Here is a 26,495-nt window from a genome sequence, read left to right on the forward strand (position 1 = left end):
TAAGAAAAAAAAGAGAGAAGTCTCAAATAAATAAAATGAGAGATAAAAAAGGAGACGTTACAACTGATATTACCGAAATGCAAAGAGTCACAAGAGACTATTTCGAACAATTATATGACAGCAAATTAGATAACCCAGAAAAGGTGGATAAACTCCTGAACATATACAACATATCAAGATTGAATTATGAAGAAATAGCAAATCTGCACAGACCAGTAATAAGTAGATTGCATCAATACGTAAGTAATAAAAAGTCTCCCATTCAAGAAAAGCCCAGGACCTGGTGGCTTTCTAGATTTTTCTCACTCTAGTAAAGGTTTCTCTTTCTCCCCAATAAAAGTTCATTTCCTAAGTTCTTCTCCTTTCCCTCAATGAAAACCAGCATGTAATCTTAAATGTCATAAAATTCTACCAAAATAAAGTCTGACAGATACAAAAAATATGATTTAAGACTAGTATGCAATAGAGATGCCCCCATGCATACTGGACAACTGTACCTGGGGAGTGGATGGGTTGAAGGCCACGCTGGTGACGGTGTCTGAGTGTCCCGCCAGCCGGTGAGAATAAGTGCTTGAGCCCATTTCGTACACGTAAGCCTAAGAGACAAGATGAGCAGGTGTTCTGTGTTAATTGAGAGACTCAGCAATGAACTATAAACTATACAGAAGACTATAGCTAATTGTCACAGCAACTACTGACATAATTGACAAAATGACATCCAAGTTGTGGAATTAAATTTGTGAAATATGCATCTTCTCCTTTCTCTTTCAGATTTTTTAACATCTTAGTGAACTTCTACTTCTTTCCTATCATAAGCCTCCATAATATCCTGTGGACAGTTTTTAATACATGCTTGTATTTGATGACTAATTTTAAGGAAGGAGCACAGACTTTGTATTTCAACCTTAACTTGAAGTCAAATTAAGTGGAAAAAATGGTGTTATATTGTCCTTCCATAAACTTGGGAACTGCAGATACAATGATACACTTATTTTTGTTATTGTAACAGTTGATTATACATATCTGTTAAAGTAATATACTTTGCTTCCTACTAATTACTTAGAATTTGAGCAATTCAAATACTTGGATTTTTTTTCTAAAGCTATTGATTTAAAAAGTTCCTCTCTAATGGTATTACTATAAGCATATAATTGCCAACAAATATTTTATTTTAGGGACAAAATCTGGTATTGGGACACCATCTTGATGGGATTTGAAGAGGAGATGATCATTTCGTAACAAAGACTGTTGACAAGTATTTTCTGAGAGTCTTCCAGTAACAAAGAGAAATGCCACATTGCAGTAAGACCACAAAGGGGATTCCTTTTCACACACACATACACACACACACACACACACACACACACACACACACACACACACTATTGAAATGTAAGAATTTAGACCTTACCAATGATTCTGCCAATGGCTAAATTGTAGTTCTGGAGTAAAGTCTACAAATAGATGTCTGATATATTTTGAAAGCAAGTGGAGAAATAAAATGCCTGCTTTTTATTCTCTTCTGGCCAAGCACATGTTTATTTGCAAAGTATACATTCACTTAACTCTGAAAGTTCTTACGTGGTTACCAGTACAGGCTTGGCACGGACCTGAGAATGTGCTTTCCTAACAGGGTCCCGGGCCAGGCTGATGCTGCTGGCCCGGGGCACCCCACTTTGAGAACCATGGGCTAGCGTCACCCTAACATTTACGCAGCACATCACTGTTTACAAAATACCCCACAACCATCACTTAAACTATTTACAATGATGCCCATTTGAAATTAGTAATATCTCCAATTATTATCGAGAAAACTACGGTGTGTGGAGAGCGGGCACGGTTGCAGCCGGCGAGTGCTGGTGCTGCGACTCTGAACTGCTCTGACTGAGCTTCACTGTCCTGCCAACAACAATGCCCATTCCCGTGGGACTTAGGCATCCCTCTAGATCCCCTCTGTCCCACAGGTGCATCAAAAACCCCCTTTGCTTATTTCACTCTGTCTTCGTTAAGGAAACCTTAATATCAGAAGGCTTCTGAGGACTTGAGAATCTCCTCTTGCCTGCTGACTTGATTAAATAAGGGCTTCCTCCTGTTATCGACCAGCACCCTGAGGGGAGACGGTGGGAAATGAAGAAACACAGGATTTACTTTATGGGATCAGGAGGACCTTGCAGGCTGCTGACCTGTAAGGCATCTTAGTTTATTTTAGGTTCCTTTTTATAAGCCAGTGAAAATAACAAATCGTATTGATTAAATCAGTTATATCTGCTACCAAGCTATTTATAGAACAAAACATTTTCAGCTGCCACAGTGCTTGAAGATTCCTAGCTAACTACTTATCAGCAAAATAAGAACGTAAGTTTCTCATTTACAAAGCTTCCAGGGTCCTGGGTTCAATCAAAGGTCAGACCTCAAAGGGAGGGAGAAGGGGGAAGTAGGCAAAAGGGGTGCCAGCCTTGCTGGCTTCCCCAGAAAAGCAAGGACTTTGTCAGCTTGCTTATTCAGTGCCCCACATCCTTTGCATGCATTATGCTAAAGTATAGAGGTTATTAGCAATGGCAATTACTTACTGAACACTAACTTTTTCTAGGTACTCTGCTAAGAATTTTTTATGAATTTACCCACGGAATCCTCTCTACAACCCTATGAAGAAAATACTATTATGGTCCCAATTCTCTAGGCAAAAGTCCATGGCCAAGAGGGTGGGCAACTTTCCAGGGTGACACAGCTATGGATTTTGGAACCAGCACTGTGACCTGTCACTGCCTCATTCCAGAGTCTGAGCTCCTCACAAGTACATCCACCTGCCCATTCTAGTGTTCACCATACTCAGCATGTCTCATGTCACTCGTTTGCTCTGGTTTGTCGTTTGCGACTCTGTAGTTTTGTGTGCACTTGCATGTGTACAGAACACTTGGTGTTGAGTTGTTGAAATGGTACCACTGCTATGGATGCCTGTTTGCAGTTTCCAGTGAAATTCAACATACACCAAACTTATGGCCAAGCAATCCTCCTCTCGGTATTTCCAGAAGAGAAATAAAGCACATGCCCACACAAAGACTCGCACAGAACGGTCATAGCAGCTTTACTCATAAAAGTTAAACATGCAACTACTTCATAACCTGTATGTAAATTATACAACAATAAAAGTTTTAATTACACAATGTGAGGAATATATTGCAGAATTTATACACACACATCCACATCCCTCTAGATCCCAGGCTGCTGAGGGCAGGAGACACAGATTTTTAACCACCTTTACATCTCCACAATGTAGCTTAGAGGCATCGAGAGGCACCAGAACCTTACTAAAAAGTGGCCATGGTCTGAGAGGAGGGTGGCCTAGAGAAGTTATGCATTCTGTCCCATGCACTCTAAGTTTAAGGTGACAACCAGGTCTGCAGATGATGTCTAACAACTGTTGTGTATTCAGGAAGTAAGAAAGGGACCAGGATTAGAGATAATTTGATACCCATTTAACTTGTGATCTGAGGAAACAGCTGAACCCTTGAAAGTGGGTTGAATTTGCAACAGAAGATACAGGAGAAGAGAAGTCAACACACGTACAAATAGAACGATGAGTAAGGAAGCCACTAAGCAGAGGATTTCAAGAAACAAGAACTGGCCAGGGAGACAGGCCCGCAGGGCAGGTGACCAGGTTGACCCTGGTGACTGTCTAGAAAGCAGTTTCATGCTAACATGCAACAGAAGCCCAGTTACAGAAGCAAGTTAAGTGCAAGCTGATGTCTTGAGTTAACATTTACAACTCCAGGAACGAGCCTGCAGGTTAACAGAGGGAAGGCTGAGAAGGAGCAGTGGGGACACGGGGAGTCTCCACCCCAGCAGGGCCTGGACAGGCGGCGGGGGGGGGCAGGTGCAGGTGAGCCGTGGCCCGCAGGCGAGCAGCCCTCCTGGCCGCGTGGCCAGGGGACACAGAAAGGTGGGCACAGACCGGGAAGTGGGGAGTCAGGACAGAGAGGTGACGGCAGCACTGGCAGTTCCAGGTATTTTTTAAATCGGCTTCTATTGCATCACTAATCTCTGTTGAAAAGCCTTTCCTGATAGTACGTTCTTGCCTCATTCTAAGTGGGAATTAACACTGGTTTTTATTTCTGTGAAATTTCAAAATACACACACAGTGTGTATTCACCATACCACTGTGAAAGGAGGCTAGGTAAAAGTTGTCTAAGAGACGAGTTTTTTATTTCCTGTAGGAAAATGGAATTACATGAAACACGTCTTTTGTCCCAGAAGGTTCTTGGGGTACATTCAGAGCCCCAAGTATCAGAAGTATTTGACTTCTGTATGAAGCTGTGCTTTCACACAGTGCCAATCCCTCCAAAAGGACAAGAAGCCTCGTGTTCAATACAGTGGAACAGTAATGAATTACTCTGCAAATGATCCAATTCAATTACAATCCTTACGGGAATGAAAGTGTTCTAATTAGAGGTAATAATTTGATTCATGAAGCGCCTTGTCCCCACCAAAGAGAAAGAAGATGTAGCTAAAACATATTAAGAAACAAATGAAACCTGAAATAAAACCTGTGTAAGCAAATCTTATGCCAAAGCTGAACAAGGCCTTGAAAGGGGGAGGGAAAAAGGAAGCGATGTTTTTTCAGGCAAAAGTCAAGGACGTGGCAGCAGCCGCTCGGGTGCTGGAATAGCACTTCACGGTTCAGAATATTTTCACAAACACTGTAAGGGACTGAATGTACTACTGAAAAAGACAAATGTTTTGGAAACAGCACCAGACGGCTCATCACAACTGTTTTGTAATTCTACTGAACCGTACCCGCAAAAGTGAAGTTTCTCTCGCTGTTTTTCCTCCACGGGGTTCTCACCACGTGTCCTCCACTCCCCTTTGCCCAAGTTATCCCCACGGAAAGAAAAGAGAAAGGATCTCAAACAAGGGCACTCGTAACAGTGATGTTGTCCACAGGGAATCAACGGCCACATTACGATCATTTATTTTTCTTTTTAAAATATTTCCAGAAATGACGTTGTTCACAAAAATGTTCAAGATTCTATAGAGCCTTATTGAAAGCCACCCTGAGACAGAAACACGCCCACTTCCAAGAGGAAGTGGAAACGCTGTTAGGAAACCCCTGGCGTGGGCACCCGGGCACCGGCCTCCAGACCAACGACTGGGCACTACTGACGTGGCCCTGGGTTCTCCCATCAGGTTTCAAGGCTGACACAATCTGTCTCTCATCAGCTTCCATCGAGGTCTGGTGAAAGGACATGTGGCAGACACGGCCATGCACTCTGCCCTGCTCTCCCGCTTCCTCGTGCGAAATCCCAGCAGGACGGTGAGAGCTGTGGTGCTGCCTGCTGCTCTCACCAGCGCGTGACAGCACGCACTGGGCGGAGTCGCTTTTAAAGCTTGAAATAAATATTTATCAGCTTCATATCTAGGAAAAGGCTGGTCTTTTTCAGCATCTGTGGACATAACCAACCAATTATATAACGAGTCATCTTTAAATATCCGTTAGTTCATTCATTCTTCTTTCTGTGAAAATAGGGATCTGGCAAAAGAGTAGCTGACATCGGCCCATAACTTCAGTGCTGTTCTGAGAGGTCATGCCAGTGTCATAATCTTTCTATAGAAAGAGATTCAGGTAACATTTACTAAATTCAGCTACACACGCATTATTTCATTTTGCTGTACGGCAGACCTTATCTATCAGTACACGGCCACGGATGCAGAAGCTGAAGGTCGGAGCCTAAGTGAGTCCCGGGCTCACAAAGCAGGACCGGGACGCGCAGCCAGCCCCTCACAGGCGTGGCTGCCGTCTTCAGCTGAAAGGTTGCGGGCAAAGGAGAAGGGGCCTGCCCGGGGAAGCCAAGACGATCCGCGTCGACGTCTGTGTCCAAAGACTATGCTAGTTCCTGTCACTGAAAATGGCAAATGGGTACAAAAGTGCAGAGAATTGTGTGACGAGTCCCCTACTACACAACTCAACACATCACAGGACTTGCTGTCCCTGCTTCAGCGATTGCACCCTTTCTCTTCGCTTTCTCTTTTTGGTTTTTGTTGTCGGTAAAGTGTGAAGCATTTTGAAGCAAGTTACAGAGATGCTGTCCCGTGTATTTTGTAAGTATCTATAAAAAAACAGACATTTTTAACACAGTCATGCTGCCATTTTACACCTAACTAAAATAAAAATAATGCCTGGATATCATTCCATACCCAGTCATGACAATTTCCAAATTTTTTCAAATATCCTTTTGCAGTTATCTGTGTAAATTAAAAATAAGATTGATACACTGCTGCTACATCTCTCCCTCAAGTCACTTTTATTTGGGGAGCAATCCTTTCCCTCCTTTTTTATTTTTGCTTTAATACCATCGGACTTGGTCCTGTAGAATGTTCCATCTTTCAGGACTTGTCCTTTTGCTTCTCTGTGATGTCTTTCAGCCTGTTCCACTGCCCTGTGCATTTGCTGTGAGCTAGAAATTACCTCCAAAGACTCGATCAGATTCAGGCTCCCTTTTTTTCCATGTGTGGTGGTGTGTTCCTCCTTCAGCGATGCTGACGCCGGCCAGCAAGCCTGGGTCGTGACAGTAAGACACGCCCCCGTGGAGGGCTTCCCGCCTATCTATTCTCTTAAATTGTAGTGACAACATTTAACATGAGGTCCGCCTCTTAAGCTTTCGGGTGTACAATACGGTGCTGTTAACCATGGGCACAGTGTTGTACGGCAGCTTTCTAGAACACGTTTGTCCTGTAGAACTGACACTTTATACCCATTGAAACCCCACCGCATCCTCCGGCCATCCCCCAGCAGCCACCACTGCACTTCCAGATTCTACAAATTTCCGTGTTTTATACACCTCATGTGCAGCGGAGTCGTGCAGTGTCTGTCCCTCTGTGACTGGCTATTTCCCTTCAGAGTATCCTCCGCGTTCATCAATGTCATTGCACATTGCAGGATTTCATTATTTTTAAGGCTGAATAATTTTCCATTTTTTGTGTATACCGCATTTTCTTTATGCATGCATCTGCTTTTGGACGTTTAGGCTGTTTCCACATCTTGGCTGTTGTGAACGGTGCTGCAGTGAACGTGACAGTGCGAGTATTTACTCAAGATCCAGACTCCAGGTCTCTGGGATAAGTACCCAGGAGGGAGGTTGCTGGGTCCCACGGCAGCTGCTGTGTTTCCATGTTTTGAGGATTTCTGCACATTCCCACGGCGGCACCCCCTTGCGTTCCTGCCGTGCACGCAGGGTCCCCGGTGTCTGCACGGCTCACAGTGCTCGTTGTCTCTGGTCTTTGTGACGATGGCCATCCTCAGGTGTGGGTTTGATTTACACTTCTCTGACGATTAGTGATGCTGGCCATCTTGTCATGGACCTGTCTGCCATTCATGAGTGTTCTTTAGGGAAACGTCTGCTCAGGCGGCCTGGGCCGTCGGTCTGTCTGGTAGCTTCATCTACTGGTGACATTTGCCTAAACCAGTCACGTTGTCTGAGATCACACGAAAGTGATCTTCTAAGGCTACCTCTCATCTACTTGTCTGGAATTCTCTAAAAAATAACTTCCCTCATCGGTAGGGTATTTGGTTAACCTGAAATACAGTTCCAGCAGGAAAGGAAGACAAATGCTGATTCTTTCCTTTGCACGGACGCAATGGGTGCCAGTGAGGCTTTGCTTTAGGTAGGTTTGTTTAGTTTTTAGTGCATCCTTTCCTTGGAATACGATTTAGAAACCATGAGGTTTTAGATGTACAATGTTCTAAACTCTGTCCCAGTCATTACTCCCTTGTCGGCCAATGGCCCGTGAGGCTCCTCTGTGGCCTTCCCACACGGCTCTGTCCGTCTGATTTCTACTTTTCTTTTCGGCACAAGACGTTCCTGGTTTATCTTGCAAACTTTCTGCCACAGACCTGAAACCGCTATTCATCCAGGCCACTGTGGCTTCTGTTAGCAGGAGACTGTGTTCAGAGACTGGAGGAGGACACGCAGGTGATGGCTGGACTGTCCCTGCTTCTGAGCATTTTCCGTGGCCGGTGCCAGGAGATCCTGGTCTGGCTTTGTGCTTGTGCACCGACTCCGTGTGGTTTTAACGTGAAAGGCTTTCGAAAACGCTTTAATAGCCGGGAGAGCAAGTCCCCACCACAACGCTCTTTTTTTCTGGGGAATCCTGACAATTGCTACTTGTTTATTCTTCCAAGTAACTTTATAACCAAACTGTGTAACTACAGGAAAGCCTACTAGTATTTTTGTTAACGTGATGTTAAATTTACAAATTTCCTAGAGAGAATTGCCTTCTTTGTGAGACTGAATCTTCCTATCCTGGAACAAGTTAAGACTGTGCATTTGTTCAAATCTACATTTCCAGGGGAAAAATAAAGTTTTCTTCACATTGGTTTTGCAGAGTTCTTGTTAAGTTTATGCCTAAATATTATATCCTCCCCGAGGCTACTCAAGGTGGGGTCTCCGCTTCCACTGTGACTATTCAGAGGTTATTGTTTGTACATATATATATATATATATATATATATATAAAGACCACTGAATTCCATATATTAACTTAAATCCTACTACTAATACGTCACTTTATCGTTCCTATACACGATAAGTTCATATTGGCCATTAATTTTCTCGGGTTTTCCAGATATGCAGTCTCATCATCTATCAATAAAGATGGTTTTAACTGTTCCTTCCCAGTGACAATGTCTGTAATTGCCTTGTCTGATTTCATAGGTAAATGCCCCACATCCCGTATAATAGGAATGAAACCAGTGGGCGTTCTCGCTGTGCTCCCCGTCGTCGGGCACCTCTAAGGTTTCCTCAGTAAGACGCTAGCTTTGGGGCTGAAGGAAGCATTTTATAATGTGAAAGAAGTACTCATAGCTTCCTCTTTTACTGGGTGTTTTATCAGAAATGAATCTGGACTTTTGTTTAAATGGCTTTTCTGCATCTATGAAGACAGTTATATGACTCTTCTTTTTATAGTTATTATTATGAATTCATCAGTGATTTTCTTGATATTGAGTCATCCTTGCATTCCATAAATAAACCCCACTGGGCCATGACAAATTATGGTGAATGTGTCAGATTCTTATTTGTTCCTATTTCATTTAAGATTTTTGAACTGATAACTGAAACGTAGCTTTTTTCTGAAATTTTATCAAGTTTTTACATCAGTTATATTTACTTCAAAAAAATAATCTAATGTTTTCCTTATATATCTATGCTTGGAAACAGTTAAGTATCATTGAGACTATGTGAGCTTTTAAAGTTTGGTTAAATCCCCTTAGAAATCACCTGGACCTGGGACTTTTTTGCAAAAGAGCTCTTGGAAAATTTGCTCTATTCTTTCTATAAAAATTGGCCTATTTCTTTTCTTCTTGGGGGAGTTTTAATAAATTTTATTTTCTATAAGTTTTAGTGTAGGCCTTCATAGCTATTTGCATAAACTGAAAAGCAGTCTTAGGATTTTCAAAACTTCCTCTGTTCCATGTTTCTTCTCCTCACCCTTTCTTATTAATTATATATTAAACTTTCTCTATTAAAAACTTGACGTTGGCTAAAGTTTATTTTATTATGTTTTCTTGAAAAGTAATCATTTTAATTTATTTGCTAATTCTACTGATTTTCTGTTTTCTCACTGCCTGCTTTTATCTCTATCAGTTCCTTTCTTCTGACTTACTTTCTTTTCTGGTCTTTTAGTTAGATATTTAATTTATCTTTTTTACTTTTTTATTTGCATGATATAGGTATTGGGTGCTATAAACTTTCCTCCAAGCGCTGCTTTATTTGTATCCCAGAGACACTAATGTATCATGTTAGAAATATCATTGTTCTCAAAAAATTCTACAATTTCATATTTTATGTCACATCTTTAAAACCAAGAGTTGTTTAATAGAATTTTGAAATCTGATGGGAGGAACGTTTTGCTTTTTATCTCATTACCAGTTTATGGTTTGATTGCATCATGGTGAGAGAATGCTGGGTTTTTTTGTTCTTATTTTAATTTATTGAGGACTTTTCTCTATGGACTTATATATGGTCATTGTTCCTATATGTCTGATATGCACTTGAAGAGAAGGTGCCTTCCTTATTGGCACACAAACATGGTTACAAATTTCTACAAGATAACGCATCATCCATCATGGCACACAGGTTTTCTATAACCTTATAATTTTTGTGAGCTTGATCTGGCCAAGACTGAAAAGAGGATATATTAACGTCTCCATTATTAATGTTTGGCTATTTACTATTTCAGTTATTATAGTTTCTGCTTTGTGAATTTTCTGGGTTTTTTTCCCTTGATGATTAGATATTAATATGTCATACTTTCATCATGAATTTTAGCTTTTGGTATTATAAAGTGTCTTTGCCTCATTAATTTATTTTGGTTTGAATGATGCTTCGTGTGACATCAAGATCACATAATCTGCTTTATTTTTATTGTTTCCCTGGTACATTTGCCAGTCTCTTCTTTCTCTCCTCTCGAGATCACTTTGGCTCAGGGCATCTCCTGAATTCAGCATGGACTCAGATTTTTTTTCCCATCTTTAAAATCCAATCTGAAAGTTATTCTTTCCAAAGATAAGTTTATTCTACTTAAACTCATTAATATGGTTGACATTTCAGTCTCAGTTTTGTCATATGTCTTTATTTTTAATTATATTTAGTGTATAAGAAAACAGTCTTTCATCCTATGGCCTGTTTTGTTTTCTCCTTGGTTATGTTTTTGGACACGTATAAGCGAGGAATCCTTATTCTCGTGGTTATCTTCTGCTGAAGTCTCTGTGTAAAGCTCTCAGTCCACTTCCCTCCAAGACCCTTGCTTTACCTTCCTCTGCGTGCAGTGGTGACGGTCCAGCCTTCAGTCCCCTCTCCCTGCTGCTTCTCTCCTACCATCCAGTGTCAGCTATTACAATTATCACACCACTTAAAATCTTAAACACACTTAAGAGTCTACAGTTCTACTGTGAGCTTCATCTGAATCTTTTTACCCTCAACATCTCTGAGTAAATCAAGGAATTATTCTTCTGTCTAGTTATACTCTCGCTTCTCCCATTTTTGTATCGTTATTTAAACTACAATAGACACATCACTTACAAAGCATCTTGGTACCCTCCCCCCATCTTGCAGTCTTACTTCTACGAGGGCACTTTGAAAAGTCTGCGCACAAATAGAATTAAAAGATAATACGAATCTTTCCATGAACTTTTGAAGAGCACTCGTAGAGTTAAACATATTTATCATTCAACCAGAAACTTCCGCTGAAGTTTCTTTCAGGCCTGGTGTCCTGGAGCTTTTCTCTTTGACGGTGACTCAAGGGAACGCTGCTTACTCAGCTCTCGATGTTCATAACTGTGTGTCTGGTTTTATACTCAAAACTCAGCTAAAGTTAAAAATTCTCAACTCAGATTTTTCTCTTTTTGAATGTGTTAAATATGTTTCTGCCAATGTTTTCTAACATAAAGTGATGATTTAGAGAAGTCTGATCGAATCTAACGTTCTTTCCCTTGTAGGTATTTGAATGTTTCATGTGAGTCCACGAAGGCGTGCTTTCTCTGCTGTTGAGGTTCCTGGTCACGTATGTTTACTGAACTCCTTCTGTGCTGACCAGTCTGGGCCAGTTTTCCCAAGTGCTCTTTCGATATGCATATTTAAGAAATTTCTTTTAATTGCATAAAAAGTTTTTTGAATGACAATTTTAAATAGTAGTTCTGTTCAATTGCTTTCTTAAAAAACTATTCTTCAGAGACTCCAATTATACATATGTAGGTTGGATCTGTTTTGCTAAACTTCTGTGTCTACCCTTTCACCTTGAAGGTTTTTTAGTATTTTTCTTTTTGTGTGTGTATGATCTTCTTTATTTACTTATCTCCTTTTGTATTCTCTTATTTCCTACTGTTCTCTCTAGTATTTATTTTCTCCTGTATGACTCTGAATTTGGTCTCTATTTCTGAGAGATTTTTCTAATGCTTTCCTGACATTTATCAGTTCTCATTTCAAAAGCTCCTGTTGGGTAGCAGTTTCATTTCTAACTCCACTGTTTCTTCTTTAGCTGTTAAAGTCTTAGGTGTTTTCTTAATTTCCTTCAGCTAATTTGCAAATATATCACTAGTTTTCATCTGTCTAGAAAATGCATTTTTTGGCACAGTCTCTTTGCCTGTGAGAATGTTTTTTGGTTCATCCCCATCTTTTTGTATTACAAAATGGACTGTCATATCCAGAGGCTTGATGACACAATAAAATAGAAAATAGATCATACAGGAGGAATATAAAGATAGGAAAGTAGGTAGGCAAGCTGGAGACACTTTGTGAAGGTCCTCGTATGCCACGCAAAAGACCTTGGTCTGTGCTCTACATAACACTGAAGAGCCAGCACAACGTTTTAAACAGAAAAGTGGCATGATCAGAAATAATGTGTTTCTTTTCCAACCATTAAAAAATGCTTTTTAAATTATTTCATTGTGATTGATGATGTTTCTTTTTCTTCTGAGAGTTAAATCACTTTTGCTTTATGTATTTTGAAACTATGTTCTATGGTAAATAAAGATTTGGAATTATGATCTTCTTTGTAGACCAGCATCTTTACCATTGTTAGACGTCCCTCATTATTTCTAGCAACACTTTAAGCCTTTTAAGAGTATTACTCTTAAGTATTGTCAAATCTGCTTCATTTCCCACTCTTCAACTTTCAATATTTCTGTTCTTATACTCTTAATTTTAATTATTATATCTTCAGTTCTAAAATTTCCACTTAATTTTTTTGTAGACTCCAATTACATGGTGAAATTCTCTATTCTTCTTATATATACTGTGTCCAATTTTTCCTCTATATCCTTGAATATATTAATCATAGTTATTTTGAAATCCTTGTCTGCTGAGTCCAATATCTGGATTACCCATGGTACTGTTTCTATTACTTTTTGTTCTCTTGATTTTAAGCTCTATCTCTTGACATACTTGTAATTTTTGACAGAATGCTGGACACTGTGTATAAACAACTACTAATGCTGGGGGAGGACTTCCTTTTTCCAATCAGAACTGAGCAGACACTAGCCTGGACTGCAGTTTGGGTTAGGTTGTGTCAGCTCCTGGTTTACCCACGGTGAGCTGAGGTGTTCACTGGTACTGAACTCTAGTCTCTATATCCTCAGCCCTGCAAGATTGCTCAAAACTCCACTCTGCTTTCTAAAGGCTTTCTGCTTAACATGTCAGCTCTTGCCCTGCTTGACTCCAGAATTCAAAACAATGTGAGCATGGCACTCTGTATTCCATGGCCCTAAAGTCTTCAGTCTTTGTCTCTCCATCCCCACGAGAGCAACAAAAGCTCTGCCAGTATTTGTGCCTGGCCTCACCTCTTACCCTCCACCCCTACCCCACCACACACGCACGCACACACACACACACACACGCACACGCACATGCACACACACAGCTGCATCTCTCTGTGTAGCCTTTGCCTGAAATCCAGCCTCTTGTCCATGTTCAGGAATGGCAACTTCCTCCAGGCAAAAAACAGCTACAGAATGTGAGGCTACCACTTGCACCTAAGTCCCAATGGCCTTAAACAGGTTTATTTGTTGTAGTTCTGTGAGGAGCACTTGTCAGTTCCAAGCTACTCCATAACAGCCAGTGCTGAGCTTGAATTTGAGGAATATGATTCTGGCAACAATGAAGAAAAGGAGGAGTGGCTGATAGTGGAGACCAGTTGTTATTTTGGGGGCAAGAAATCAGGAAGGTGTGGACTAGTTAAATAATGAGAAAGAGGAGAGGAGATGTTCTAGAACACTGGAACACAGAACTGGAAAACGTAAGAGGCAGATTCAGCTTTAAGAACAGTTTAAGAGGAAACTGTAATAAATAATGTTCAGGCAGTCAGGTGTGGAATCGGGCATATAAATCAAATTTTTAGAGTTAAGGGTAATTATCAGGATAGGGATGATAGTTGAAGCGCTGGTAGTAATAAGATGACCTGCAAGGAATTTGCAAAATGCAAAAAGTGAGAGGTGAGGGTAGAATTCAGGAGAACCTCAGTCGTTGAAAGGGGGACAGAACAGGAAAGCCGGGGCAGGGCTGGGGGGCAATTGGCTGCAAGGAAAGGACCCAGGTGCAGGCAGAAAACAAGAAGTGACGTCTCCCGTGGGAGCCACGGAAGCTACAGTGCAGACATGGAGGAATGCTCAGATCATAGCAGCAGCTACGTGGAGCAGGCCCTGGATGTGACAAGTAGGAGATCACAGAAGAGAAGCAGATAACTGAGGCCTCGATGGGGAAATGGAACGGAAATGGCTCTGAGTATTCTGCACAAACAGTACATGCAAAATAGAATACAACCGTTAAGTGATCATTTATACCTTTTTCATCAAACTTCTATAAAACACCTTAAAATAAAAGTAAGAACGTTACTGTAAGCAGCAATGATGTTATCCAAAATCAAGTTATATTGTCCCCTTTTCTGTCACTTAGGCTGCCACAATATTTACTACTATATCTTTATTTTAAAATAAATTTTAGGAAATAGCTTAAATTTATGTTATGAATTCATGACATGTAGTAACTTATATTATTATTTATACTATGCATTATTATATTTGTCATTATAGGCAAATAAAGAGGACTTTTACAAGCCAAATGTAATTTTTTAAAAAAACTTAGAACTGAAGGAATTATTTCAAAAATTCAAAAAATGCACATGTGCTATATAATTTGCCTCAAATTCCAGGCAAAGTCAAAGTCATTTCTTCACATGAGTGAAACTAATTTTATTAAGAACATACTGACTCAGAAAATATTGATATTTCCTTTTTTAATTCACAAGCCAGGCAATTTATCTCTACCCTTAAGCAGGCTTCTTAACTATTATCACACACTTTCTGGATTTCCCTGCACATTTTATTTGAGATCTTTTAGGGTTTACCATTTGGAATTAAAAAAAAAAATCAAACACAAAAACGTATATTTGCCTAACAAGTACTGAATATACTTGCTTCCTTCCTTCCTAAAGACCGTAAAGGATAAAGTAAAGACAACGCTGAGAGGAACCGATATATCTCAAGTGGAGACAGCTCTTCTTGGATACGAGTGCTACGCTGGGATTTAAGACCAGATGTTTTATCCATTCATTCTATATTCTCTTTGCACACAACTAAAATCTTTCTGTCACCATTTATAATGCAGAAAAAAAGTCTGGAAAAATGAAAGAAAATTTCTCAAATTTAGTGGAAGACATAAAATTTCAGATTCAAACATTCAATGAATCCCAAACATAATAAGTTAAAAGGAAGCTACACCTAGACAGAGCAAAATCAAAGTCCTGAAAGCTAAAGTTTAGAAAAAATATTGAAAGCAGCCAGGAGAAAAAATTATGATACAGAAAAACAATGATTTAACTGTTCTTCAGATTCCCATGAGAAACAAAAGCAGCCAGAAAACAGTGAAACGATATTTAAGTGCTAGAAGAGAACTGTCTAGCCTGAATTCTACGACCAGTGAAAATATGCTTCAGGAATGAAGGCAAAATAAAAATATTCTAGGATGAAAGAAAACTAAGAGAATTCATAGCAGCAGAACTGCACTAAAACAAATGCCAACAAAAATTCTCCAGGCAGAAAAGGAACCACCCTAAAGGAAACTTGAAACTTGAGAAATGAAGGAAAAGCAACAGAAATGGTAAATGTCTGGGTAAAAATATATTATGCTATCACTGTTTTCTCAAGTTATTTAAAATTTGTGTAATTATTAAAATAAAAAGAAAAACTATGTGATGGAGATTTGGCCATATGTAGATAACTGAAATATAAAATGGGAAGGCAAAGGGACCACCGTGGTGATCAGGTTTCCACATTTCACTTGAAGGGAAATGCCAACTCTGAGAAGTCTGATAAAATATCAGGAATGCATGTTGTGATCCCTAGAACCACCATGCAAACACCACTGCACAAAAAAACATAGTCAAAAAAATAGATAAATTAAAATAGAATTCTAAGAAAAAATTGAAATAATGCAGAAGGGAACAGGAAAAGGAAAATATAAGAACAACCACGAAAAATACAGAGGAGACAAACAGAAAACAAACCATAAAACAGTAGGCTACATCCGAACGTATCAATAATTACGTTAAGCATGAAAGGTCTAAACACAACAATTAAAAGAGAGATTGTCTCAGTTAAAAAAACAAAACTCAACTTACTCCAAAACAAACAAACAAACAAACATTTAAATGTCTTGATATGAATTAACCAAAATAAAGATTGGGAAAAGATGTAACATGTAAACACCAGTCAAAAGAAAGCCAGAGAGTGACTGTGTTAAAATCAAAATAGACTTCAGAACAAATAAGATTTCCATTAAAATATATATTTTTTCCAATGGAAAATGGTATGCACACACTTTAGTTCATTTAATTTTTTAAAAAAACTGTCAGTAAAATTTATTCTAAAAGTGCTGCAGACTAAATTGCATCCCCCCAAAAATGCATTTGTTAAAGCCCTAAACCACAGTGCAATGGTACTTGGAGGGGAGGCCTTTGGGAGGTGACCAGGTTTGGATGAGGTCATGGGGGGAGCCCTCATCAGCCGGATTAGTGCCCTTCCAAGAAGAGGAAGAGAGAGTGAGAACACAGGAGCGTGGCGTCTGCAAGACGGGAGGAGAGCCCTTCCTGGGGAAGTAATCTGCTGGCAGCCTGACCTTGGACCTCCAGCCTCCAGAACTGAACCCCCGCTGCCTAAGCTCTGGGCCTGTGGTATTCTGTTGCAGCAGCCTGAGCTGACTAATATGAGAAGGGAGTATTAAAGCACAGAGCCAATGTCCCTGTCGAGAGCAGGGACATGCTAGAGAGCAGCACAGACTGACGTGGAGACTCGCACGAGGGGCCACTCAAAGGAGGCGACAGAGTCGAGATTCTAATACAATGTCCAGGCCTCAACAAGTGTCGAGAAATGTTTGTCAAAGGTGTTTCTTTGTCAGAATCTTTGCTGGATTGTGAGGATATAAGAATAAGCCAAAGCATGCATCACTGGAAAAATCATAGTCCAGGGAGGAGTTTTTTCTGTTTGTACGGTTGTGGGGTTTTGGTTTTGTTTCTGTTTTTTGTCAAATGAGTGAATATTTCTCTAAGTGTGCCACCTACTCTAAGGAACTTCCTATACTGAGAACTGACTATAGGAAAATGGTGACTGAAAAATTCAGGAAAATTCAATGTACACAGCTCACTTACTTTTAGCTCCTAAAATAATCGGTATATGCTTAAGTTATCTCCTGCACCTCTTAGGTAATATACACATAGTGTTCAAGGCTTTGAAGCAAATAAGGATTTGATTTTCTACCTAAAAACCAGAAAGCTGTTATATGTAATAGGAAATTCTAAAAGATAACTTAATTTGAATTGCTAGAGAGAGTTTGGGGTACGTGAGTAAAGACAGAGAAATAAGTTTGAGGAAAAACCAAAAATTCCATTATTTTGTTGTGGTAGTGGTGATAGACGTGGTGCGGGAGTTCAAAATTGTAAAAAAGTCACTTATTTCTAATGTATAACAAAAAGGTGGCAAATAGTTTATATTTTCAAATAAATGTTACTTATTTTAATCTTTTAAGTTGCTTTAATAAATTTGCAAATTATTTATTAGCTTGGTAGTTAAGTTTTAGAATACATCGTTTTCTTTGAAAAAACCTGAATTGCCCATTTCTGCCCCTTATTCACGTGTTCAAACCACCTCATTCAGAGACAAACACAAAGCATGTATCATAGCAGACACCACAGGTGCCAGCGGGGCATGTTTAGTTAGTTAGGAACTAGTACGATGTTAGAATACCTCCTCCTACTCAAGAGTTTCATAAAATAGGTTTCAGTGTTCTTAAATTCCATTCTCACTAGTTAAACGGAATAAGGAAAAAAGTTTAGAAAACAAATCTGACTCTCAGTTCAATCATAAAGTGATTTTTTTCCAAATAAACTTCATGATGTCCTTGAATTTTTGGAAATTTCATTATATTTTGTCTTCATCCATTCAGGCTATTATAACCAAGTACCATGAACTTGGGCTGGAAGTCCAAGATTAAGGTGCCAGCACACCTGGTGTCTGGTGAGGGCTCGCTCTCTGGTTCACAGACGGTGCCTTTTCCCTGTGTCCTCACATGACGAAAGTCACGAAGAGCTGTCTGGGGCCTCGTTTATAAGGGCACTAATCCCATTCGTGAGGCTCCACCCTCATGACCTTATCACCTACCAAAGGCCCCACCTCCTAATTCCATCACTGTAGTGGTTAGAATTTCAACATATAAATTTCAGGGGGGACACGAACATTCAGACCATAGTCTGTTTCTTTCCTTAGGTAAGACTTACAGACCATTAATGAGTTCAATTGCCCTCCCCAAAATATTTCTATGCCTAACCCCTAGTTGCTGTAAATGTGATCCTATTTGGAAATAGTACCTTTGCAGATGTAATTAAGGTTTTTAAGACCAGCAAGGATTTGGGGTGGGTCCTAAATCCAATGACTAGGGTTGTCTTAGTACATTTTGTGCTGCTATAACAGAATACCTGAGACTGGACTATTTATAAAGAATGGAAATGTATTTCTCATAGCTCTGGAGGCCAGGAAGTCCAAGATCCAGGCACCAGCATCCGGGCAGAACTTCACACTGTATCTTCCCATGGCAGAAGGGACAAGAGGCAAAAGAGGTTGACTCAACCTTTTATCAAGGCATCAATCCCACCCTGAGGGCACAGCCCTCATGGCCAAGTCACCTCTGAAAGGCCCACCTCTTAGTACTGTTACAACGGCAATCACATTTCACCATGAGTTTCAGAGGAGACAAACATTCAAACCATAGCAAGTGCCCTCGTAAGAGAAAGGGTAGGAGATTTGAGACACACCAAGAAGAAAAGGCCCCGTGAGGACGGAGGCAGAGGCTGGGCTGATATGGCCTCCAAGCCAAGGAATGCCAGAATCTGCAGCAGCCGAGAGGGGTGTGTGTGAAAGACTCTCTTCCTGAGACCCCCGAGAAGGAGCTGACCCTGCCCACACCTTGATGTCAGACTTCCGGCCTCCAGAACTGGGAGAAAATAAATGTCTGTTGTTCTACGCCTCCAAGTTTGTGGTAATTTGTTACAGCAGCCCTAGGAAACGAACACAAGATCTTTTTAAATATGTTAAGGACTAATGGATATTTATCAGCATCTGTTCCAAATCCACCATCAGATATGCATGTATAATGTGTAGAAAATGTTGGCAGGGGAGCGGGTAGGAAATTTCATTAAAATTTAAAGCACATTGTTCTCAAAGGGATTTAATTTAGAAAAGAAACACCCCAGTTAGAGAGATACGATCTGTTTTTAATTAACTAATATTATCATCTTGTAATTTAAAGAAAATAGAACATGCAACACAATGTCCTTCAGAAAGCAGGCCCTCAATAAGTACTTATGAAATGATTAACAAATGAATAAGGAAATGAATTGATTAGGGTTTATTAAAAAGAACACGAGAGCCTTTCATACCACATTATTGTTACTAAAATACCATCACTGTGCAAGAGTCTCAAATTATTGACCAAGAGCCAAGTTTAAATAGATTTTTATCTTAATATGCAACACTATTAAGCAGTCTGCACAGTAACAAAGCCTGGAATCTCTGCACTTACACACCAGCACACACACATGCCGGCGCACGGCACATACGTGTCTGTCCTCAGCACCGCAAGCCACGAATCGTCCACAGGGACTCACAGCGATTCCGCATGGATGACAGCGGTTTGGATGTCCCTCAAAGCGACGCTCACACCTGTAAGATAAAAAGGAAACACGGGAGAAAAAATGATTTTTAATTTCACACAAGTTAGAGGAGAGAAGCCCACTTGTTTTTCTTCATGAAGAGACGCAGTCTAACGGAAGGACACTTTATGGGGCTATCAAAAGAAACAGGTCACTCTGGAGGTCTGCAAAAGCACAAAGGCAAACCTCCTAAAATCATAAATTATTTAGATACAGGATTCAAGGACTTTGGGGAGGTGCAGCATTCTATCAGGTTGATGAAATTTCACAACTGACTACATATAAAATGCTATGTAAAATCTGTTTACTGTAAAAAAGTCAAGGAAGTTATGCTAATTTTATTGAGAGGCTCTCCAGCACCTTTTGGAAATAACCAGAGCTTTCCTGAGGACGCCTCCGACAAGCTCTGGCCAGCACTGGGCTGGGCAGACACCTGCACACACAGGTTAGAGGCGGGCTTGGCCACGTGCTCCAGCCAGTTACAGACAATGCAGACATTCTGCCCACGGTGTCCTTGTGAGTATGCACACATGCACACACATGCATATAAATATATATAAATTTTATTACATTGTTATAGACATTATACATTTAGTGACTGTTTGCCATAATATAATTATCAGGAGATATATATGTACACATTAGAGTAAATCTATGTGTGTGAAATGTACATATGTATGTAATTTTGAAAAGTAAGTAATTTTTTAAAGATCTCCAGAATAACTTGTTTACATTTGCTTAAATAAAATATTTTATATTTTATATAAATATGTAAAATTAACAGAATTTGTATGGCAAACAATCTCTAAATGAGGCATATGACTGGGAAAAATTTGATCACAGTGTGTAGCCACCTGAATTATCTAGCTTTGAAATACGTGGAAGCCTATTCACATAAAGATGTGCCACCTTTGTGTATCTAGTTATAGCTCTTACTTCCATGGAGCTGGCTGTAAAATAAAAGAAAGCTGGTGTGAATACGAATCAGTTCTGCACAAGCAATGTCTTAACAATTTCACTTTTAAAATAAATATATACAGTTTCGTTCCCTTAGAAAACTAATTTCTGTTGACTAAGTACAAGAAATATACTTATTTTAATATTGAATATTGAGTCTTTACATAAATGACATATTTTAAAAGCTATTTTAGGACAATAACTTCAGTCAGTTTAGCTAAATACTTTCTCATTAATTTTTTTTCCACGCAATGTCTGCAGTTCCATGATGTTACACTAGAGACTTACCATAAGTCTCCTGGAACTTAAAAGGCTCCTGTCAAAATTCTCTGATAACTCCAAAAGTAAGTCTTCCAATATTAATTACACAAATGTCACTGAAAGGAAGCCCCAGGCTCTAAGGAGTTTCCACTTTGTGACGAGTGAGGCGCAGCACTGGAGCTCCAGGTCACAGAGCTGTCTCTGAGCAGAGGCCGAGCTGGCTTCGTGCAGGCCCTAGTTCCACTGAAAACACAGCCCCAGAGCCGCAGCTACAACCCACAACCACGTGCTCCGCAGCCAGTGTCTTAAAACGCTCGCTCGCCCGACGAACAGACATGTGAGAGCAGAACGCTTACATACAACCATGACAAATGTGTCGTGTCTGGCTGTGTAATTCATTAATTGGCTCCTTCTGTCTGTCAAATTCACTATTTTATTTACTGAATACCCACCATGTCCTCTGTAGCAAAACTGTATGGAGGTAATTATGTCTGGAAAAATTCTGTACACAGAGCTAAGGTTTTAGAAAATACCATGAGTGGTATTGTACTACTGAGAAAAGATATTAAATCTCAGAAGAAATGTAATAACTATTTGTCACAATATCTGTAATATATTTAATCACTTTTTTCTTTTACATTTTTAAAAAAAAATTTACATTCTTCTCTTACTATTAAAAAAAAAAAAAGAAGTCAAACCGCTTGTAGCCCTTCCATCAAACAACCAGCACAGGAGGCGATGTGCCAGACATCCTGCATTTTTTCACTGCATATCCACAGTTTCTGTTTTCTTTTAACAAAGTTGAGGTTTGCACTATGCAGTTTGATGTCCTTCTACGTTTAGCCCACGACACACCACAGCAGTGCAGGTGCACGCTCGCCTGAGGAGCCCAGCAGCGAGGCGTGGAGGGTGATCCAGCCCTGGCCCAGGCCCTTCCTCACCAGGTGACCTCTGGTGAGCCACCAGCCCCTGTGCCTCGTCTTCCTCACCTAAAAGTGGGCTCACAGGAGTTCACATGAGGGAAGCGCCTCGGTCATGCCTGGAACATCAACGCAGGAAAGTGTGACTGTGCTGGGTCCAAAGAAAGGGCCCGCAAGGAACTGGAGGGCACACTGTGAGTAAGTACAGCAGACGATCTCTGATAAACCACAAAGTGAACTCCTTGCAGGCTGCTGGAAGCTCAGGTCAACGAGATCAGGAGACAAAGTCAAAAAGTGTCCCCCTTTGAAACCGTGATTTAAATAACAATCACGAGAAAATGGACGCTGCTGGCTGCCTGTGGGGCACTGAGAAGTCAGTAAATAACTACACATATATCATCTCAGCTAATATTCATCATATTGGAAGGCAGGTATGATTCTTTTCATTTTAAAAAGGAAATGAGATACAAAGAAATTCAACAAATCATTCCAAGCTGTAAATGGCAGAGCCGAGAGCAAGCCCACGGCCCATTGCAAAACCTCAGGGTTTTCCACCACACCAGGGGCCTTAGCACAGCCACTGGCCACGAGACGGGAGAACCCATGGGATTATTTCCCCATTCCAAATGTACACGTTACCTTTTCTGTGCACAGATCAGTCTTTTCTTACACTCATCAGCGTGCACAGATTAACCGCAACCTGATCATACTTGGAATGAGAATCAAGTCAAGCCCATCCTCTCTAGCTGCGCCCTCCACCGCGAGGCCACGGAGCAGATGGCCCTTACCTCAGGGTTCTCAGGTCCCACAGCTTTATCCCATCACCAATGGCCGTGGTCAGGAAAAGGTTATAAGCCTGGGGTTGTTGGGTCGTAAAGGACGATCCCTAAAATTGTAATGGGAAGATAAGATGTACTTTTAAACACAGAATTAATAAGCACTATACTAATGACATCTAACAATATCTGAATCTAAAGTAAAACTTAACACAAATTTTTTTCTTATTTATAACAATTTCAGAATTGGAGTCCAAAAATTTCCATATAAAGTAATTAACAAGGGTACATTTTGACCTTAAGAATTATCGATATATGTTTCCTCTATATGTAATGCCACGGAGAGTTATAGAACTATAAAATGGTAAGAGAACAAAAGACTGAGATATTTACACACCAAAATTGATTTGTAAAGTATAGACCATAACCCATATTCAGTAAATTATCTGAAAGATGCCCCTTAGATAAGCCACTTAAGGTTAAGGTCAGTTATTAATCTACCAAATAGCAAACGCTAAGATACTCTGAGCAGCTTCCTGTGATGACAACGCAGATGACATCCACCGTGGCCTCCGAGACACCGCAAGGTCCTGGCCCTGACTTTGACTTGCCCACCCCATGCTGCTGACAAAAGAAATGTTGTCCTAATCTAAAACATCTCACCAAATGGAACCGAACTCCATTCACAGAACATCTGGCCCCAAACATTACCTAAATATATCACAATTCGCAGTGATTCCTATCTTCCTTCTACATCAAGAATATCCAAAATACTAAGATAAAGTTAACAAAGGATGCCCGCAAGAACTTACACTTGGAACACACCTAGAGAAGGATCTTCGCTGACAAACGGGAAACAGAGGCTTATGTTAAGTTCCACAATGTTCTAATGGAAAGACAGACACAGACGATGGCAGTCATGACGCCTCACAGCAGTTGCAAGTTTTGTGGCTAAAGAGTGAAAAACTGAACAGAAAACAAATGATATGTAATGATCAAACCTTTTGAGAGAAAAAGAGAATTTTTAAAAATTCTGTTGCATCCAGTAGAGGGTGAGGAAGAAGAAATAAAAAAGCAATGAAAATTCACCCTAAGTGGAAAGTACAGGAATTTTTTAAAAGGTAGAAGAGAAAGCACAAAATGAGACCCAATGGGCGAGTAATCGCAGTAACCGCACACAGACTAAATGAGCACGGGAAGGAAGATAGTCTTAGGCTGGATTTCAAGAAAAACACTTAAAACAAGACGTTTTTTAAAAGGCTGAAAGGAAAGGGTGGGGAAAACAGCACACACTAGCTATGCAGAGGCAAGATTGCAGAAGCACTAGAAAAAATTAATATAAGGCAAAGACAGCCTAATTAAGAACAGTTTCTTAAAAATGATAAAAGGAATAACTGGACATGAAAATGTAAGTCTGAACTTGAATATGTCTAATAACATGGCCTTCAAATACATAATAGAATTTTAAGGAGAAATCGACAAGATTATAACCACAATGGGAGATTTTAACACCTTTCTCTCACTAATTAAAAAAATCAAGCATACAAAAAACCAGAAAGACTTGAACAATTGACGTATAATTAACAAGGCTGAGCCAATGACCATCTGTGCAGACGTATATCCAGTAGCTGGCAAAAATACATTCTTTTTATACATATATGTAATATCTATAAAAAGCAAGCCAGAAAGCCAAATTTCTCAACAAATACAAAATCTCAAAAGACACCAAGAAAATCAGTACTATATAGAGCACATGCTCTCAACACAATGCCATAAAATTAGAAATCAGTAGCAAAAAAGATAACCAAAAATTATATGCGGAAATCTAAAAGCAAACATTTAAATAAAGCCTGGCTTGAAAAAGATCATAATAAAAATTAGAAAATATTCACTGCTAAACAATAATACAAATAGTACATGCTAAAAATGGCAAAATGCAGTTAAAGCAGTATTGAGAGGGAAATTGATAGGCTTGAAGGTGTATGTCAGAAATGCATCCAAATGGACAAAATGCACACACACAACACAGAGCGAAACGTGAGCGGCCCAGGGACAGGGGGTCTGAGGCCACCGCGCAGACGCTGCGAGTGCACGCCAGGGAGAGAGTCCACCAAACTCAGAAGTACTTGTCGAAGATGGATGAGAGACAGGGTGGAGTTTTACCTCCACCAGTAATCGTTACATTTATTTTTTTAAAAAAGACAGCAAGATCTAAAACTAATAAAGCAAAATACCAACATAAGCAACTATTTCTGAAATTTAAATCTCCTGTGTAATAAAACTGTTTCATTTTAAAAAGCATAGAAACCTTTACACTTTTTTTTAGTTTTTCCATTTGGATTAGCTGTCTAGTACCACCATATATTCGCATCACAAAAAGCAAATATCTTATTCAGAGACAGAAAGAGCAGCCTATCAAGTTTTAAAAATCCATAAAATAAAAACTCCTGCTATGATTTTTAAAAACATCAGTAATCATAAAAGATTTATGTATTTTCATTCTCAAAATGAGTCATTTAATGATATAATAAAAACAGGAAGATAAGGCCATCGCTTTCTGATGTATGTGGCGCTCTTGTTACGCAATGACAAAGTGAGGTGATTAATCTCTGTGTGTCCAACACAACTGGGACGACTACAGGGCTAATTAGAGGAGACCATTTTAATGGTGGTGGGCGAGGAGGCTGGCAAAAGAAGCCCCCTGGGGCAGGACTAACGTGGCCGTGCTGACTCCTGTGCTTACGAGAAATCAACAACGGCCTGTTCGCATTCACGGCAAGCGTGGCATTTGGGCCGACCACGGCTGTGCTTCTCGCGAACGTGGACTCGCACAGCGACAGCTCACGGCTAGAGGCTCCCGTCTGGTCGCGGTCAGTTTGAGGTCTTTGATGTACCTTGCGTAACCACACAAAAATTTGAGAAGCTTTTTAAGAAGCAAGTTATTAGAACACAGTGCAAACCTCTGCAACCTCATACTCCTTCCCTTTCGTTCTCTCATATACCATTCAGATGTTTATTTTCAAGAAGTAAAACCAGTTATTTTCCCATAAAAACCCTCAGAACTCTTTTTCCTAATATGACACCTCTCATCCAAGAACAAACCACGACAATTCCCAAAATATCACAATCATCACGAGGAGATGACGTAGATCTGAGGAAAATTCAGGCCACTGCATGGTCATTGCACAAACTGTTACAAAACGTAGAAGAAATTTTAAGCAGTTTCCTAAAGCAAAGACACTAATACTCTCATCAAAAAGACCCAAGATTTTAAAAGAGAAGAATTCTCCTTGCACTGGCAAATCGTAAGGTCACTATGTCATCTCAGGAAGCATGTATGACCACAGCCACACAGGGCTCTTCAGAGTCCTGCCTCATAGACACAGTCTCCACCTAAGCTGTGGAGTGACTTTGCTAAGTAGCTCTTTCAGGACACACCTGAAATGTAAGGACAATGCTTCAGAGAGCCAGTTCCGACTGTCCAGATGTCCATCAGGAAGGAGACACCTCCTCTGGCCTCACACCACTCTGTGAAGACACGTCATTAAACTACCACCCAGTGGAGACTGACGACGGCAGCGGCTTCCTCAGAGGTCTCCCTGGGTCCACACTTGAGTCTGTCTGCACAGCCAGGCCCAGCAGGAGGCAGGAACAACAGCCTGTACTCAGACAGGGAGTTGCACCCAAAGAGCCTGCATAAGCTGTCAGGCACTGCCGAGTGAGGGGACATGCAGGGTCACCACAGGTGTCTGTGCTTGGAGGGGGCACCGGAGCCTGGAGCCCAGGCCTCTGAGTGGGAGGCCCTGCTGAGTGGTGCTGCTGCCCAAGTGAAGGA

General features: G+C 40.3%; 1 protein-coding gene across 1 annotated transcript in view; it reads right to left on the reverse strand.

Moving 5' to 3' along the window:
• Positions 1–452: 452 nt before the first annotated feature.
• The window catches only part of WDR27 (WD repeat domain 27), a 79,155-nt gene continuing 53,112 nt past the window's right edge, over positions 453–26,495 (reverse strand). The window contains exons 21-23 of the mRNA XM_063098389.1: positions 22,673–22,770; positions 19,654–19,756; positions 453–596 (exon numbers count right to left, since the gene is read on the reverse strand). Coding sequence (XP_062954459.1) covers positions 453–596; positions 19,654–19,756; positions 22,673–22,770 — 345 coding nt within the window. The remainder of the gene's footprint in view (positions 597–19,653; positions 19,757–22,672; positions 22,771–26,495) is intronic.

This window comes from Cynocephalus volans, chromosome 5 (genome assembly GCF_027409185.1).
Source record: "Cynocephalus volans isolate mCynVol1 chromosome 5, mCynVol1.pri, whole genome shotgun sequence".
In the NCBI taxonomy this organism is placed as follows: domain Eukaryota; kingdom Metazoa; phylum Chordata; class Mammalia; order Dermoptera; family Cynocephalidae; genus Cynocephalus; species Cynocephalus volans.